The 16,998-nt window shown below is 43.0% G+C and overlaps 1 protein-coding gene across 3 annotated transcripts in view; it reads right to left on the reverse strand.

Annotated features, from left to right (window-relative positions):
• Positions 1-1,167: 1,167 nt before the first annotated feature.
• Positions 1,168-16,998, reverse strand: part of PDZRN4 (PDZ domain containing ring finger 4) — a 2,469,118-nt gene continuing 2,453,287 nt past the window's right edge. For all 3 annotated transcript variants that reach the window (XM_085653075.1, XM_085653078.1, XM_085653076.1), the window contains 2 exons: positions 8,712-8,828; positions 1,168-3,289 (listed from right to left, as the gene is read on the reverse strand). In XM_085653075.1, coding sequence (XP_085509201.1) covers positions 1,766-3,289; positions 8,712-8,828 — 1,641 coding nt within the window. In that variant the 3' untranslated portion in view covers positions 1,168-1,765. The remainder of the gene's footprint in view (positions 3,290-8,711; positions 8,829-16,998) is intronic.

The raw sequence follows: 16,998 nt of genomic DNA on the forward strand, positions 1-16,998 counted from the left end.
GTTGGACATGTGAAAGGATACCATATGGGGTGAATCTGCTGTGTGTGGCCCCTTTGACTTGCAAGAAGGAACTGAGGAGGCTGAACCTCCTTCCTCCTGAAAACCAAGGATACAAAGATCTCCAAGAATTTAAAGGCTGATCCCCTTGATGGCTTCAGGAACATAAAAAAGTTTAAGAAGGCCGTCTTAAGAGGAATCCCAACTGATCATTTGCAATTGGCACCTGGACTGGGCTTTGCTGTTGCCTTCTGTTTGGCACCCTGAGAGTCTCTAATTGCTCCTACTGAGATGCTGGGGGCCTTGGAAGTGTATCCCTGTGGTTGATGGAGCACCAAAACAGGTTTGGGAACTTTTCAAAAATTTTGCTCCAGAGAGTCACGGTGAGCGACCATGAAAAGTATCAGACCATCGGTCTACAGCACAGGATTGAATGTCAGGTTAGTTTCATGTGCAGAAGAGTTTTTTCTCAGAAAAATGACAAAGCCCCTTTTCAGATTGGGAATTAGAATAGAAACTTTTTCAAACTTTCAGGCCTTTGTAGGGCCAATCTATTTGGTGTAACTGACCTGCGCTTCATCGCAGTCAGCCTCAAATCGGGCTTGGATTGCTGTCTACCGCAACCATTGACTACCGTTAGGGCTTTGCTATTCTTGGGGATTTTTCCACTTAACTATTCAACAATTCATATCTCAGATTGCCCCTATTGGATTTATATCATTTTGGTGTGATTTGAATTACTAAAATGTTAACTCTTTTTAGAAATTGGAGTGCGATTTTCATTGTGTTATGTTTTCTACTTTTTAACTATTTTGTTACTTCTAAATACTTCACACATTTTCTCTCAGGTAAGTCTATCTTCTGTATGCCACAGTTGCCATGGTTTGAGCTCAGGTTTAAGTTACTGAAACATTTGGCTGAACCTAACACGATAGTAATTTTATTAGTGTGGTGGACACCCTGACACTCAAAATAATAAACGCCTTTCTCACAACATCTATTTGAATGATTGTTTTAATTACTTCTGAAAGTTAACTATGCATGTGTCTATAGTATTTTTGCCATGTTTAATCTTAGTTAATTTGTAAAAAGCATGACTCAAGTAAACCGAGAGGTGCTGATATAATTTTATATCTTGATGAAATAAAACTGTAGATAGTTAGTCTTAAAGGTAAGCAATAATTTATTTCTCATCCATCTTCACAATTACCATACATTGCCTAGCTACATGACAACTGCCACTACACAGCAGGGCATCATTGCCCACTTATGCTTTACTTGGACAAATACAATTGTAATTTACAGGTTAAATGTACGTCATCAAAAAACTTTTAAGCCATATGATGATATACGGTACATGATTTATTGACAGTGCAATATAAGACATGGATGATTAATTTCTGGGTATGCCCATAAGCAAGCATATAAAAAAGTGTCCATTATTGATTATCAAGTAGAGAAAAGAAAAGTAGAGAAATAAATCCAGAGCTTAATTACAATAGATACATTAGGCCAGTAAATTAACTCTTCTCCTTTTTTTTGTTTTTACATTTTGTAGAAATAGCTCCTATATGGACAATTTGCAGGGTAAATAAAATTGTTAGCTAAAGAAGTTACCATTGTATGAAAAACAGAATGGAAAATTATCAAGTAATTTTGCTTACAAAAAGTAAAACTGTAAAGAGTCACAAAAAATATAAAAATGCCACATTGAACGAGGCAATCGTAGTCTACCCAAACCGGTAGTATACTATATTAAAAGCCATATTCATACAGTAGTAACTGACAAAAAGGCATTGTGTACTTTTGTACCCTCTGGAGACTTGGCACCATGTGTCATGAGTTCTTGGATTGTCATCCAGTTGTCCAGAATTTTCTTGTTCCTCTTTTTCATCATTTTTTTGTGACTGAGTTCAATAATGTTAATTTCCTTTTTGCCTTCACTGCCACTCTGTGGGCTTTCCTTAAGACACTCTAACCTGCTGCGCATCATAAACTCTCGCCGCCTCCTCTGCTCCTTGGCTCGCAATAAGTGTTGCTTTCTTTCTTCTTTGCTCCAGTAGCGACCCATCTTTAGTTCACTCATTGTGTCATCATCAGTTGTCATTCCACTTCGCTCCTCCTTGATCTTTAGAGCACGCTCTCTAAGCAACTTGTCTCTTACTGGTCTTTTTGTAATGTAGCGTGTACCGTCGCTCCTCATTTTCACTTTCCATTCCATCCTGGGCTCTGTTAGCTTCTGGGGGTCTTTGCACACACTTACGAGGCTAAGCTGACTTTGAGCGTACTCCACGGCAGACTTCTGTTGGATTAGGTGCATATAACTTTGATACTGTCTTGCATGTATGGGTATATTTCCTTGCCTATATGCTGAACTGTGGTAAGGAGAAAGGTAGGGAATATGCTCCGCATTTAGTGTCTCATGTTCGGTTCTTTTTCTGCATTCAAAAACATTATCCCTCCTTTGTACAGCAATGCTCTGCTCTGTGATTTTGGTTTTGGTTTTGCTTGGTGTGCTCTCAATGCTACAGTGCCCAGAAGACAACTGATTGGACACTATTGTGCTTCTCAGATTTTTCCTGTTGGTAATGCTGATCATTCTCTGCAAAGTACTGTCTGGAGACCGCTCGATCGTTAGCGGTGTACTGCGGCAGCTTTCTGCTGTGTTGTAAGCACTAGAACTATCTTTGTCTGATTTCCCTGGATGTTCCACAATGTCATCCACTGTATGTGTCTGCGGGGCCCCACTAGCGTTGCATTCATCTTCATGAACTGACCAGATATTGCTATATTGATGGCTTATCTTTTGAAGTCTATGAGCATGCATAATACTTTGGCACTCCAGTTCAATATTTCTAAGTTCCTCGTTAAGTGCCTGGAGCTCGTGTGCAACACCCTCTTTCTCACCTCTACTACATTCTATTGTACTTCTTGAGTAATACAGGTCATACTCTCCACGGTTTCTGATTTTGCATTTGAGCTCTAAGAGCTGACGGAACCTTTCACAATCGTCATCCTGGTTTCCTGCGACATCAGAGTCAATCAACTCTCCAGAAACAAAACTTTCATTGAACTGGACTTCGGTGCTTCCTAAGGTGTCTTGGCTCTTCCCCAGTTCTTGCTTGTCCTGCAAGCATGTGTTGTTGGGCTCCTCAGGCGCGTTCTCCGGTTCCGAGCTCTCCTCATTGCGCAAACTCTCGTCTGTAGGTCCCACTCCACTGTCCTTCTCATGGTTGTTGGGTGAAGGTGTGGCAGTGTCTGTTGTGCCATCTTCTTCCTCTCGTTTCTTTGGCTAAGGAATAAGAGACAACAAACGTTATAAACAAATAGGGACAAGCTTTTCAAGGTGCAAGTTGCATGGTTGATATAGCATATATTGGAAATCCTTAAAAAAATATGGTGGACTAAATGTAGTTTACACCTAAAGCATAGCTATATTTAGGGTACTTGTGCATCCTGAACCGGAGTCTACATTCTTGCAGTGATTTTCAATATAGAAGGCGAAATACAAACAGCGACCTTTTTAATGAAATAATTAAATGCAGAACTTTTCACAGAAAGAACATTCTTGCGTTCATGACTTGATGACAGAGTGCTTAGATGTGTCTCTCAAAGGTGTAAATTTGGGGGTGGAATGGAATTCCTGCCTGGAAGAAAATATTCGCACTATTCAGAAGCCTGAGTTTTATGGTACTTAATTCTTAAAATTCGCACTGATAAATATTTGAAATATGCAACAAAACGACAACTGATTGATCAGGTGGGACCCAAATGGAAAAACAGAACCGACACGGTAGATAAAACTAAAGAAAAACTCTTCGGACATAAAGGTTTATAAATATGCAAAGGCCTGACTGAAAAGTCATTTTTTTCAAGATATTTCAATGAGATGCGAGTTTTTTCTAAGATATTACAAGTAGATGCAAAACGCAAGAGATATTTTGAAATGGCTTGTATATTCCTCCACAAGGGGGACACTAAATGAACATAATGCATCCAGGCGTAAATTTTTTCTCAAAGTGAAAGATGAGAAACTGGACAAAGCTTAATTATTTCAGAGGTCTTTTTCAGAGATTTCTTGGTGATTTTTTTCTTTTAAATACTTGGGTTGGTGCTTCTCATAGGGGCAGATGTATCAAGCAATTTTGCATTCGCAAACTGGCAGATTCGCATAATCTGCCAGTTTGCGAACGCAAAAATTGCTTTTCCGGTGCAGCAAACCTAATTTGCGATTCGGTAACCTGTTACCGAATCGCAAAATGGGTTTACGATTCGCTATTAGAAAGGGGCGTGTTTAGGGCGTCACTTCCTAATACCAAATCGCATTGGTATGTATGAATGTTTTGTGACCGCATTTGCGGTCGCATAACATGCGCATGTTACCACCTACTTCAAGTAGGTGGTAACCCATTCGCAAATGGGAAGGGGTCCCTTTGTGAATGTTTGTAAAACCATTTTTAAGAGAAGGCAGTGTTCAGTCGTTTTGTAAAGCATCTCGTTTTCCTTTAAGGAAAACGGGTTGCTTTACAAAAAAAAAGATTGGTTTATTTAAAAGCAATCACAGACATGGTGGTCTGCTGATCTCAGCAGGCCACCATCCCTGTGATTTTTCCGATTCGTAGGGGGTTGCAAATTGCGACCTACCTCATTAATATTCATGAGGTAGGTCATTTGCAACCCCCTAGGAATCGCAAAAGGTGTACACTACACCTTCATACATGGCATTTAGCGATTCCATAATTGTGAATCCTTGTGATTCGCAATTAGGGAATCGCATATAACTATCTTGATACATCTGGCCCCTTGTCCCTTCTACATAGCAGATGGCCCTATATTGTAGTTCTTTCATTTTAATTTTGTTAAACTTGCTCCATGGAAAACCAGAAGTCAGGAGTGACTCCTCCATTAGGGTGGAGAAGCGTCGTCCCACTACTTAAAATGCCAGTAGAAAATTCCCCAGAAATGAAAAATGAAAAACGTTAATTTATTACTATTTCATTTTTCACTAACCTTCATCATGAGCTGAGTGCCAGGATGGGGCTGGGACATTGCTGCTGACTGGCAGCAGCAGGGAGGAGTGGTGGGCTGGGCATTTAAGTTTAAAGTGCGCATGCCACTTTGGTTGATTGTTTTGCGACGGCCAGCCAGACATGCTGGGTTGAGTGCAGCCAGAGGCCTCTAGTGGCCGTGGGAGCGCTGAGAGAGCCCGCTTCATCCACTCCTGGAGCTTCTCTGATGCTGGTTACCAGCATGAGAGCAGGCCCAGAATTGGTTATAGGAGTTGACTGGGGCCCGGGCTGGAGGAGAGAACACCCGGACCAGAGCAAGGACATGCAGCAATGCAAGTTACCATTCTGTTTACTTTTTTTAATGTATTTAATGACTATGTGCTAATGTGCACTAAATTGCAAAAATGTATTTCATGACCATTTTAAAGTTAAACATTTTAACTTTAGAACGATAATGTAATGCATGTTGGCAATTTAGTTAATGTAATTGCGCGTGCATACACCCACCCATTTGCCCGCCTCACCACTCAACGTAGTTGCCAGCTGCCACTGCCAGAATTGCCAGTAAGTATTTTCTGTTCTTATTTATTAGCTTTTATATACTGATATTTCGAAGAAAGATGAGATACTCCTCTCCAGGAAGTGGTTTAAAATCAGGCCAATGCGTAGTAAGCACAAATATTTTAAAGGATGGCTCCAGGGATGATTGGCAGATGCACAGTGGTCAGTGGATGGGATAGTGGAGTGGATGTATATTTGAATGTCGCATTAAGAAACATCTTCTGACACAACTATAATGCCCTAAATATTGTTTATAAAAACAGTGTCACACTGTGCGTTGATTTTGTATTATTACCTCCAATGGGGCAATATTTTTGAAGAAAATATTTAGAAAATGATATTTAAGTCAAACAATTTTCTGACATTGATATTCTGGTATCACACCAGGATAGTGAGGAAGGATATTCTTGAAAGTTTTACATGGCATCAGTATGTAACTTTGTGGTATTGAGGGTTTTAGGTTTGAGTCTGCACGTGTGCTTCAGGAACTCTTAGGCCAGTGGACAAGTAAATGTTTGGGGAAGGGGTGGGGGTGGAATGGCATTCCAGAGCAGAGGATAGACTGCCATGCATGAGAATCTGCCTGTTGATGGAAGGACTTGCAGGTGATTCTGAATAAAGGCAGCACGGTGGTTCAGTATTGCACTGTGATGCCTTAGTGGCTAATGCAAAAGTATTTGAATTAAATGTGGGATATGCTGGGGACCATTGCAAGTAATAGAGTATGGCAACATGTGACCCCCATGGTCTATGCCTGCTCTCATATCTAGCTGTGTATTAGATTGGCTCTAATGGCTGAGGTCTATGTGCTCCAGCTACGAAATGAGATTTCATTTGGTGCCAGTACCAGGGCCCATGTGGCAATCTAAGTGTGATGTCCATAATGTAGTATTCCGTTCGAGTGCTCATTTTCGCATGCCACATCAAGGGCAATGTTCCAATTTGTTGTGGCAAACAAAGGATCTTGTTGGGGATTATCAGGATTAACAGAGGCATTGCCAGTAGGCTTACGTCAGATGGCAGATGAAAAGACAGCACTTTGCAAGGTGAGCCTTTTCTGGAGGAAGTCTTGTTTCTAGTGGATTGTTAATAACCTACTTGCATGTAGCTGAGACACCGCAAATTTGTTGACATGCAATTTCTGACATGTGTCGACATGTGACTGGAGTCTTTCTAACTAGAATGCTGCTCATTGGTACTGACCGACTATCTGTCTGAATTCAGACAAGAAGTGGAGCGTGCATCCAAGAAAGCTGGAGAGAGAAGGTAGAGAACTAGAGTAAGAGGTGCCAGTGGGAAAAAAGAGCGCGAGGGGAGGAAGAAAAAGAGATGGAGAGATAAAGAAAAACATCATATTTCATTGTTGAATTTGGGTGCAGAAAGTAGCTGGTTCTTCATATGTTTATGCAGGAAATATTAAGTTTACTAGATTGTGTTTTCGCCAGCTCTTTCTTTCTTTCTTTCTTTCTGCGTTGCTCTATCACTCTTGTTTCTCATGAGTGAATTAAGATCACATACCATATGAAAAGTGAGCTCATCCCCACTGGCATGGGCACAACTCCCCCTTCTCTCTGCTCAACACCCACCAAACCACACACACGGATGCTCCAGGGGTAGGATACTGGTGGCCATGCACCCCTGTAGGATCTGACAGTTGTTGCTACAGCTATAGCTGATGTATTGTTCCAACAATGAAAATGACGGTCAGATTTTCTTTGTGAAGCATACTTGTTGTCACTATATGTGTAATTGCTGTTCTTTCCCCACACCAGGGCCGGGACAGTCAACGTATCTTCGACACACACCCTTGTACTGGATGGCGCCCTGTTAGTGCTCAGAGACAATAGTGACGTTCAGTGTGCGGCACAAAAAAATAAGCATTTTAAAGCAAGGTTGTACAAGACATACAGAGATAATAGGGTTTCGACAGTGGCCCAATCAGCAGTAGGAGGTGTACAGTACACCATCTCACCCTATCGACTGGGCACAGACCATTTGAATAACCGACTCAAGGGGTAAACTGCAAGACAGCGTGGGACTTGGAGAAATGCGAGGGAGACAGGGCAGAGGAGACTGCCGTGAACAGATCTGGGACGGACGCCATGGCGGGGCGCGGGCTGGTGAAGAGAAGAAAAACGACTCACCTTGATATTGTCATGCACCTTTCTAGAAGTTTGGATGGGTGGATTCGACCTCACTGAACTGACCCCAGGGCCAATATTTCATCATTTCTAGTCCTGTATCTAATCAGATTGTGTAATGAGAGTGTGTGCAACTCTGTCAATAAATGAAATTATCTATCACCGGTTTCACATGGCAGCAATTCCACTCGTGTGTACAGGATGGATTACAATTCCCACTATGCTTTTGTTACAAATTACTTTCAGGGAAACGGAGTCATTTTCAAGCAATGCGCCTTATTAAACATACAACCATGCCCATTACTGATATAATTACCGGTGGGATTCTGAGGTGGCGGCTTTATGGGAATAAGACGATTTACAAGGGACCCGTGATTGGATTGGTAATGGGCTGTTTTTAATTTGCTACATATAAACATTACACAGATCCTAATAACGTGAGTAATTTTACAAGATGGCGATGGCCTCCCATACCTCATCACCGGGATATTTAAATCTCTAGGTGCCCTCTACCCCATCCATGTCCCCTATCATTTATTCTATATGCTAATCAGTTAAAGCAAGGAGGGCTCAGCCATCTGATGTTCTGTGTGATTATAATCATGGTTACAGGTTTCTCTCTCCTCACAAAGCCCCTGTCTCGTTTTAGAATTACTAGACAGCCTGATACCACTACTGAGTGTACAACACATTTTGTGAAAACAGCACCTGACGCCTGCATGCCTAGCCCATGAGTGTGCCTACACTGCCATAGGTTCCAGGACCTCTAGAGCAAGGCATGGCTGACAAGGTGGCTCTCCGTGACACCTGGAGTGTGTCCCCGAACACGCAGGATGCATACTCTCATCCCAGATCGACACGCACTGCCTAGGCTGCCTTTAAGAGTTGCTTTGCCGGTCCCAGCAGAGAAACCACTCATTCAACAGGCCTTTGATTGCAGCGCAGCTCAGTTATCAAGAAGTACAAAGGTGCGTCCTTCCTGGACTCATTCTGCTAGCCTTACCTGCGCCCCCTCGTCGGCTGTGGACGGCATCACTTCGTCCTGTTGCTCCTCCAGCATTTCCATGTTTAACTCCTCCAGATCTTCGCTCCTTTCATCATCCAGCCACCCCTCATCCAGCTGCAAGGAATACATTAGCACATTGCATTACATGACATTAGGATTAACTCATGCTAATGCGAGGGGGGCCGAGACCGGCCGTGGCTGGCAAGGCCCTTTCATCATAATGAATCTTTTTTGAAAACATGCTTTTGTATTTTGCCTTACAGGGGGAAAAGCGGGATAATAAATTGGGCCCTGGTGCCTTTTATCCTTTCATTAAGCAAAACGACGGATTCGCTCGCAGCCCGCTGGATCGCGCGGCTCCGTACATCACTCCTTTTCAGAAATCCATAAAAGCGAGGCCCGATCATTCTGAAGCTGCCATGTCTATTACTCCGATACCAGGAGGGTTAACAGAACTCGAGTGGCGGTAATGGGTCCATATAACAACCGAACACCCTCCCGCAAGAGACCCAATCAGCGCTCACTCCATTTATCGTCCTAAGTGTTCCAGGTGCTGGTACCTGAAGCAACAAAGGCAGACAGGAGGAGACGGAACAGCGTGAACCGGGAAAGCCTCTATGGCTTACTTGGTTTTGTATGACACCAATGCCTGTAAAAAGCTTTACGAATAAAAAAAAGAGTTTAGTATGAAATCTCGTCTCAGGTATGATGGAGGCGGAGCAGGATTTTGCGATATAAAACCTGCTCGAATTAACGCCCCAGTAACATTTAATAATAGTGTGCGGTGAGAAATATTATGCACCAACACGAATATATTGGGAAATGCTTTGCGCATGCGTGCACTAATGCCAAGACTAATGCATGAAAGACAAGGCCGTATTTCTCACGTTGCCTTTAAAAATTAAATAAAGTAACGCTGCTTTTGCACAATAATTGCTTTTGCTAGCAAACAGAACTTTGGGTTAGTGCATTCGTGGAAATAATAATGTTTGTGTTCTTATTCATTTTAGAAAGTACGGGCCTATGTTTCGGCATGAATGTTAAGGGTTAATCTCAGGATTATGGAATAAAACTGAAAATCAAGCTCTGGCAGAGAGAGAAAAAAGACATGGGGGTCGTTATTGGCCTTGGGAAAAGAATGCTGCGTGTCTTCCAAAGAACGGAAATACAGCCATGGGAATGAAAGGAAGGTGTACAATTTCTTCCATTGAAAGCAGCAGTGTTGAACCACAAGAGTGTAAAAAGTTGCAAATTTATGCCTGTTAAAGGAAATGTGCTCAGTGAATGTAGTAATATCATGGAAAGTTATGTTGAACAAAGAACCCTATGAAGAATATGAATGAGACTATGGTGGTGTGAGTGAACACCCCCTAAATCAACCAATGAGACACCAAATTTTCATAGATGTTGGACATGTAGGTTTTAGGGTATAACTGGGGTGCTCCCAGGGGGTGTGGGAGGAGAAGGCTTTGCTCGAGAGTAGAGGAAGATCATCGCTGTCCGTCGGTTTGCTGATAGAGGCCTACCTGTTCCTGCTTGTGTTACCTGTATCCTCATCTAATCTTTGTTCCCTGAACCTGTCTCAGGGGACCCCTTACCATCTCCGTGGCCAGGGGGTGGTATTTCCTCTAAGTGTCTTTAGGTTAGAATTTAACTAAATGATTCGTACTTTGCATAATCATTTTGCAAATGTATTTTGTCTCTGAAACTTTTGTCTATACGCCTATCCACACCTTCATGTGCAATTTTTTTTCAGTTTGACACTGTTTGCATTAATATATGTTTTCTCTCTCCGTGAATAATGCATTTTTCTCTCTGTGATTCTGTACATGTTTGAGCTCTTTTTTTTACATTATTTGGTGATAAACATTATTAACCTTACACTGAGTTTGTGGTTATTTAGTGACATGGTTAGATAGTATTATTATTACCATCAGCCTCTCAACTATTGGTCCATCGACCAGAGGAAAGAAGTTGACATGCAGGCTCAGTTAGATATTTAGAGTGTTAGATATGAGCCTCTATTTGGACAAACTGATTTCAATTTATACAGCATCATTCAGCGGGTTATGTGGGGTGAGTGTGTATTTGGGCTTGTTGTGTTATTGTGATATTGTGTCAATGACCCCTGATTGGCTCTGGTTCAGGTATTTCTAATTTTAAGAGTGCATACATGGACAGGCCGAAATATAACATCTACATTGACACTAACAGACAGATGGAGGGAGATGGAGGGAAACGGCATTGGTATAAAGAGGTCTTTTGAGGTGGCTGAGACCTCGGTAAAGAGCTCTGGGTATGCTTTCTGCTAGTAGAAACCATACCAGCCACTATTGTGACATGGCGGACATGTGATACTGCAATCCCCTCAACCCACAATACTGCATTCAGGGGCAGCTCCTCCATTAGGGAGGAGGAGCCCCGCCCCACTGCTTTCTCGCAATGCGAGAAGCAGAAACATAAAATTGTATTTTTAATACCATTTTATGTTTCTGCTTCTCGCGCTGTGAGAAAGCAGAAGACAGGGGTATGCCTGGTTGGGGCGGGCGGGAGGGTATGCGTGGTTGGGGGCGGGAGGTGGGCGGGTCGTGGAGGAGTGGCTTGCACCATTCTGAGTACCCTGACTGTTTGGTCGGCCCTGGGGCCAACCAAAGCAGTCATGCACACTCTACATTTTCTCATTGTAGGCTGCATGCAGCCTACATAGAGAAAATGGCTTCCCTACAGGTGCCCGGTTGAGTGCTGTCCATGACTCTGCACCAATCACAACGCTGCCATTGCAGTGTTGTGATTGGCTTAAAGGAGGGGAGGGAGCATGCCTGTTCCTGTTTCTGTTCAGGAAAACGCGGAACGTGGGACCCGGCCCAGTAGCAGAGGTGGCGCGGGACCCGGTAAGGTAGGTTTTATTTTTTAATTTTTTATTTTAACCCCCCTCCCCCCATGGTAACCCCTGCGCGAACCCCCACACACCCCACCCGCGAGTATTGCGAGCCTCGACTGACTGTATTTGCAGTCAGTGGCTAGCTAGACCTACTGCCACCCGGGGCGGACCCTAAGTTTGCTGCCCGTTGCAGATAAGAGCGGGGGGTGGCCGATGGACCACTTGTTCTGAGGGGAGGGTGGCTGATGGATGACTTGTTCGCGGGGGAGGTGTCAGTCGACAGACATAAGTTGCTCACCTCCGCTGCCCCCAAAAACAGTGCCACCCTTGGCGTACCGCCCTCTGCTCCCTCCTAGCTACGCAACTGTTTGCAGTTAACAACTTTACCAACACAAACAAATGTAAAGTTTTGAAGATTATTTGTGATTTACAGAATGGATGTAGTCAGTGGTCGAAGTGCATTAACAACAGTATGGGAACTGTGATCCTGCAAACAATAAGGACGAGGTGAGTGAGCGTGGGGCATGGTCAAAAGCATGGCTAAAAAACAAAGTATTCTGTAACTCTTCAGTCCTTCACCTCCAGGTAACTACATATAAAATAACACACAGCTTAAATGAAAACTAAATGAAAGTAAGACGGGAAATGCACTATTCTACAGTATGAAACCTCTATTAGTTAATTCACTGCACCAGAGAGCCTCCGAATTGAATCCTGGTTGGTGCAGTAGACAATAGTGACTTTTACTATGATGTTTAGGGTACTAGGTCCCAGTCTGTGACAGAATGCACTGTGAACATGTAGACTATTATTTTAAACTTGCATTACACACAGTATAATCTAGGCTGCTAAAAAAATATGCAAAAAGGTTCACGATTAAAAAAAAGTGCTTCCAAAATATAGATTTTAGTAATACCCAGACTGCACGTAGTGCATTTATTTTATATAACTGTCTTTTTAAAAGCACAAATTTCACAGCTTAGCTGTTAGCTCCTTACAATATCTCTCAAAAAGAATAAATCTGTGTCTTCAGCAAGCTTCCAGTGATTCCGTCCATTAAAGGCAATACCGGCTTCAAAGCACCCTTTACATTTTCAGCTTGACCAGTTGTGCACATTTACATTTCTTTCCAGGAAGCAAGCACCCTGGTAAAAAGGCTTGTCTGCCTTATATTTCAGCAGAAGCATTTCCTCTCTCGGCCCTCCCGGGATGGTTGTCTTCTCACAAAAAGTAGGGTATCAGTTTCTCTAAACTTTACCCCCCCCACTTCGACCACTGGATGTAATGTCTGATAAACGCTCAGCATAATGGCCCTCACTCTCTGGTATTTAAACACTTAAAAGTGGGGCTGCTGTCAAATCAACATTTGAATGTACATACATTCTACTCAACCTCTACCAGGCTGCCAGTAGGAAAAGGCACAAAAGCTGGCAATACATTGTTCCAAAGGAAGTGCAACAAATATGCTAATGTTATGTTATGTTATGTTATGTTATAACAATTTATTAAGCGCACAGCGACTCCAGCAAAGGAGCATCCCGGCGCAGAGACAAGGAGCAGTTATAACACAACATGGAGATGATGCAACAGAAAAGTACTAAAACAAGGGAGCTAAAATAGGAAGGTTTTTATGGCTCTACGAAACGGCAGCAAGTCCTCTATCAGCCGAATTTCAACTGGGAGGGTGTTCCAAATTGACGCGGCTCTCACCCTGAAGGACCGGCCCCCCATCCTGCTGAGCCTAAATCTGGGGACAACAGCAAGAGCCTGACCTTGAGATCGAAGATTGCGGGTGGGAACATAAAAAGAGATGGAGTTGGCCAGGATCTCAGGGCCTATGCCTCTAAGGATTTTGAAGGTCAGACACAAGACCTTGAAGATAATACGCTTCCTCACCGGAAGCCAGTGCAAGGAGCGGATGACATGAGACACCGGGCAGAACTTAGGAAGTCCAACAATGGCTCTCGCAGCGGCGTTCTGCACCCGCTGCAGACGGGTTAACTCAGCCTGGTTAGCCCCCACCAGCAAAGAGCTGGCGTAGTCCAGACGGAAGATGATGGTTGCCTGGACCACAAGCTGTCTGGTAGGGGCATCGAAGAACTTAAGCACCGGCCGTAAGCCTCTTAGTAGACCGAAGCAACAGGCTGCGATTTTTTTGGTGTGCCCTATAAATGTCAGACCAGCGTCTAACCAGACCCCAAGGTTCTTCACCTCCGACACTAAGGTCGGAGTGGGGCCCAGCTCCGAAGGCCACCACTGATCGCCCCAGAGCTCCACTCCCTTCCCGACAACCATAACCTCTGTTTTTGTGGCATTAAGCTGGAGACAGTTACCTGTCAACCAGCTGGCCACCGCCTTCAGTCCGGACTGAAACCTGGGGGCATCCTGTTCCGCATCCCCGCTGAGAGTAACCGCCAGCTGTGTGTCGTCGGCATATGAGACCATGGTTAGGCCCCACTGCCTTGCGACATCAGCCAGCGGTCTCACGTAGAGATTGAACAGCGTGTGACCCATAATACAAAGCAGATATGTACATCTGGTATAATATGGACTTGTCATAACAGCAGCTCTATGTAATGGCGGGGAAAGATATGCTCTACTACGAAGATGTTGTTTTCCCCTCACTGGACAAAATATGGACCGATTTTCCTTTTTAAACGAGTAAAATACTTTCATTGTTCCAAGTGTCAGAATTTCTTTTTATTTACAAAATGAAACCTAAAACATTTAAATTCTGCTTATTCTTTGATATTCTGTACTGGCTCTTTAGCATGCAACAATACCTCCAGAAGAGCGTGACAAACTCATTTAAAAACATCTATTCATACAACCCTAGATGGTTTGACCATCAAGCTCCAAGTGCCTGATATAATTTCCAGTTTGCAAACCAGAGATGTGCAGTTTGCAACTAGAATGCAAATGGGAATGCAATGTGCGATGCAACGTATGTGCCAATAGGTCGTATTGCAAATTGTCACAACCTGCTGAATGAATATTAAGTGGGCAAGTTGCAATGTCTTACTCCATATGATTGGCTAAGAATTCAGGGAGGGAAGGAACGGCAGATATGCATCTCTGCATTTAAATTTTGACATGAGATTACTTCTTTTTTTTTTTTAAAGCAGATTTGTCTTTAAAAATATATAAAAAGTGGAGGATGGAATGCTTGAATGAATCTCAGCCACTGATAATTACTCAGGGCCGCATACCAATCCATTGTTATTTTGCACACCATGTCACCTCAGTTCGGGCCTAGCTATATGCAAATCAGTCTTGACCCTGTTGGAATCAAAACTGTTCAGCTCTTACTGCCAATCCAGGTCCTCCCTGAACCGTTATGGGCTCATCAGCCGAGTACAGCTTTGTTCCAGTGACACAGTGTGCACAAGACCTACGTTATGGGCTCATCAGTTGGATACAGCTTGGTTCCTGTGACACAGTGTGCACGGGACCCATGCTTGGGCATACTTGTCCCACTTAGGGCAACTCACTAAAGTATACAAAAAGTGATAGATGGAATGCTTGAGTTAATCTCAGACACTGGTAATTACTTGGGTAGCATCTCAACCCATTGTTATTTTGCACACCATGTCACCTCATTTTAGATCCCGCTATATGCAAATCGGTCTTTATCCTGCTCCAGTCGGAACACTGTGAAAGCGATATTGGACGATAGCACTTGCCACTCCCCATCCCCTCTTTTGAATATAAGTACTATGATGGAGTCTGTCCAAGTAGATGGGATAGGCCCTTGAGCCACTGCATTCCATTCTTACTTCAGAATTGCTGCCCACAAAGCTATACAATATTTAAATGCGTTCACTGGAACCTCATCAGGGCTAGGAGCTTTATTGGAGGAGGACTTTTCAATGGCAATTACCACCTCTTCTATGCTGACTGCTTGTAAGGGGGGTATGGCAATGCAACATTGTCACCTTTAGGGGAGACAGGTAGTTCAATCTGTGGACTAAATATACTTTTGAAGTGGCTTGACCAGTCCGATGGGGAGACTAGGGCCTCTACTCTCGGGCCCGAACAATCTTTAAGGAACGAAGAATTAATTATTTTCCAAAATAATATGCTATCTTTGGTTCCCACTGCCTGTTCCAAGGTGCCCCATGCCTGTTCTTGCAATTCTTTTCTCCTCCGGCTTATTGCCTTTTTATAGTTGAAGCTAAGTGATTTAACTTCCTTCTTATCCCTCTGTATACGCTGTAGGGCATTTTTTAGTTTTCAATTTGCTTGTGTGTAGTGGTGATCAAACCAGCAATGTCCTCTTGTAAATCTTTTTTAAATTGAGTGCAATAGTAGATGTAATCTTACTGAAAGCTAGCACAATTTTATCTGGGGAGGCCTCTGATACTGCACAGACTAAAAAGTCCTCCTGGTTGCTTTTTGCCACCTTTTCAAGGAGGGCTGTTTCATTAATTCCCATCCACTTTAGGCCAATCCCATTTTCTCTTACAATATCAATATGAGAAGCCATCTGTGGAGCTTTGCAGGACTTGGTTTGTAAAATACGGGTTAGTCGCACTCCCCGTCTCAGGGCTTAAAGAGCAAAGCGTGAGAACTGGAAAACTCGGCCTCTTGCCTTACGCGTTTCAGACTATTGCTGTCCTTGATCACAGGCAGCCAAACACAGAATGCACAGGGAAACTGCTTATGCTTAACACAGTCCTTTTATTTATCTCAGGCGAGTGAATTTCTCACGGCATCATGGTACATGTAGTGTCAAGCAGTTGCAGTAATTCATTTATGTAGGCATTTTATCTTATTGGGCAATGGTTTGTGTATCTATTAAAATGATGTAACAGAATGATTGGTAGTTGATAAGCAAGTATCCTTTGTATAGTTTTAAGTCTGTCAAAGAGATGAAAAGACACCTCAAAACTATTTACACTTCCGGTCACAATTTCAATGTTTTTCCCGTCTAATTCAACTTTATCCCAATCTAATAGGCAAATATAATTACAGTGTAGCATTGCTGGATAGTGTAATTAACAGCGTCATGATCATAACCTTTGGTTTGTACTAAATACCAGTTGTCAATCCTTTTAAACCAGTGCACAAGCACAAAAGAGGGTAGCGTTTGTCAATTGACAGTGTTTGTCAAAAGACAAGGTTGTGTCTTAGCTCCCTCCCAATTTTCTCTCAATATAAATGGGGTTGACAGGCAGCTGCAAGCGATGGATGCTGATGCACCCGGAGTAAATTCTCGGCCCACTTCTATGCTCCTATATTCTGACAATGCGGTTTTGATACTCAGAACTGCAAATGGTCTACAACAGCTGATCAATAGATTTGCCACACATATGGAGCAGAAAGATTTAAAATTAAGTCTGACAAAACCTTTATTATGGTGTATGGAAGGGGAAAAGTGAAGAAAAAAGCCCACTAGGTGAA

The sequence above is a fragment of the Triturus cristatus genome, chromosome 4_1 (assembly GCF_964204655.1).
Source record: "Triturus cristatus chromosome 4_1, aTriCri1.1, whole genome shotgun sequence".
Taxonomy (NCBI): Eukaryota; Metazoa; Chordata; class Amphibia; order Caudata; family Salamandridae; genus Triturus; species Triturus cristatus.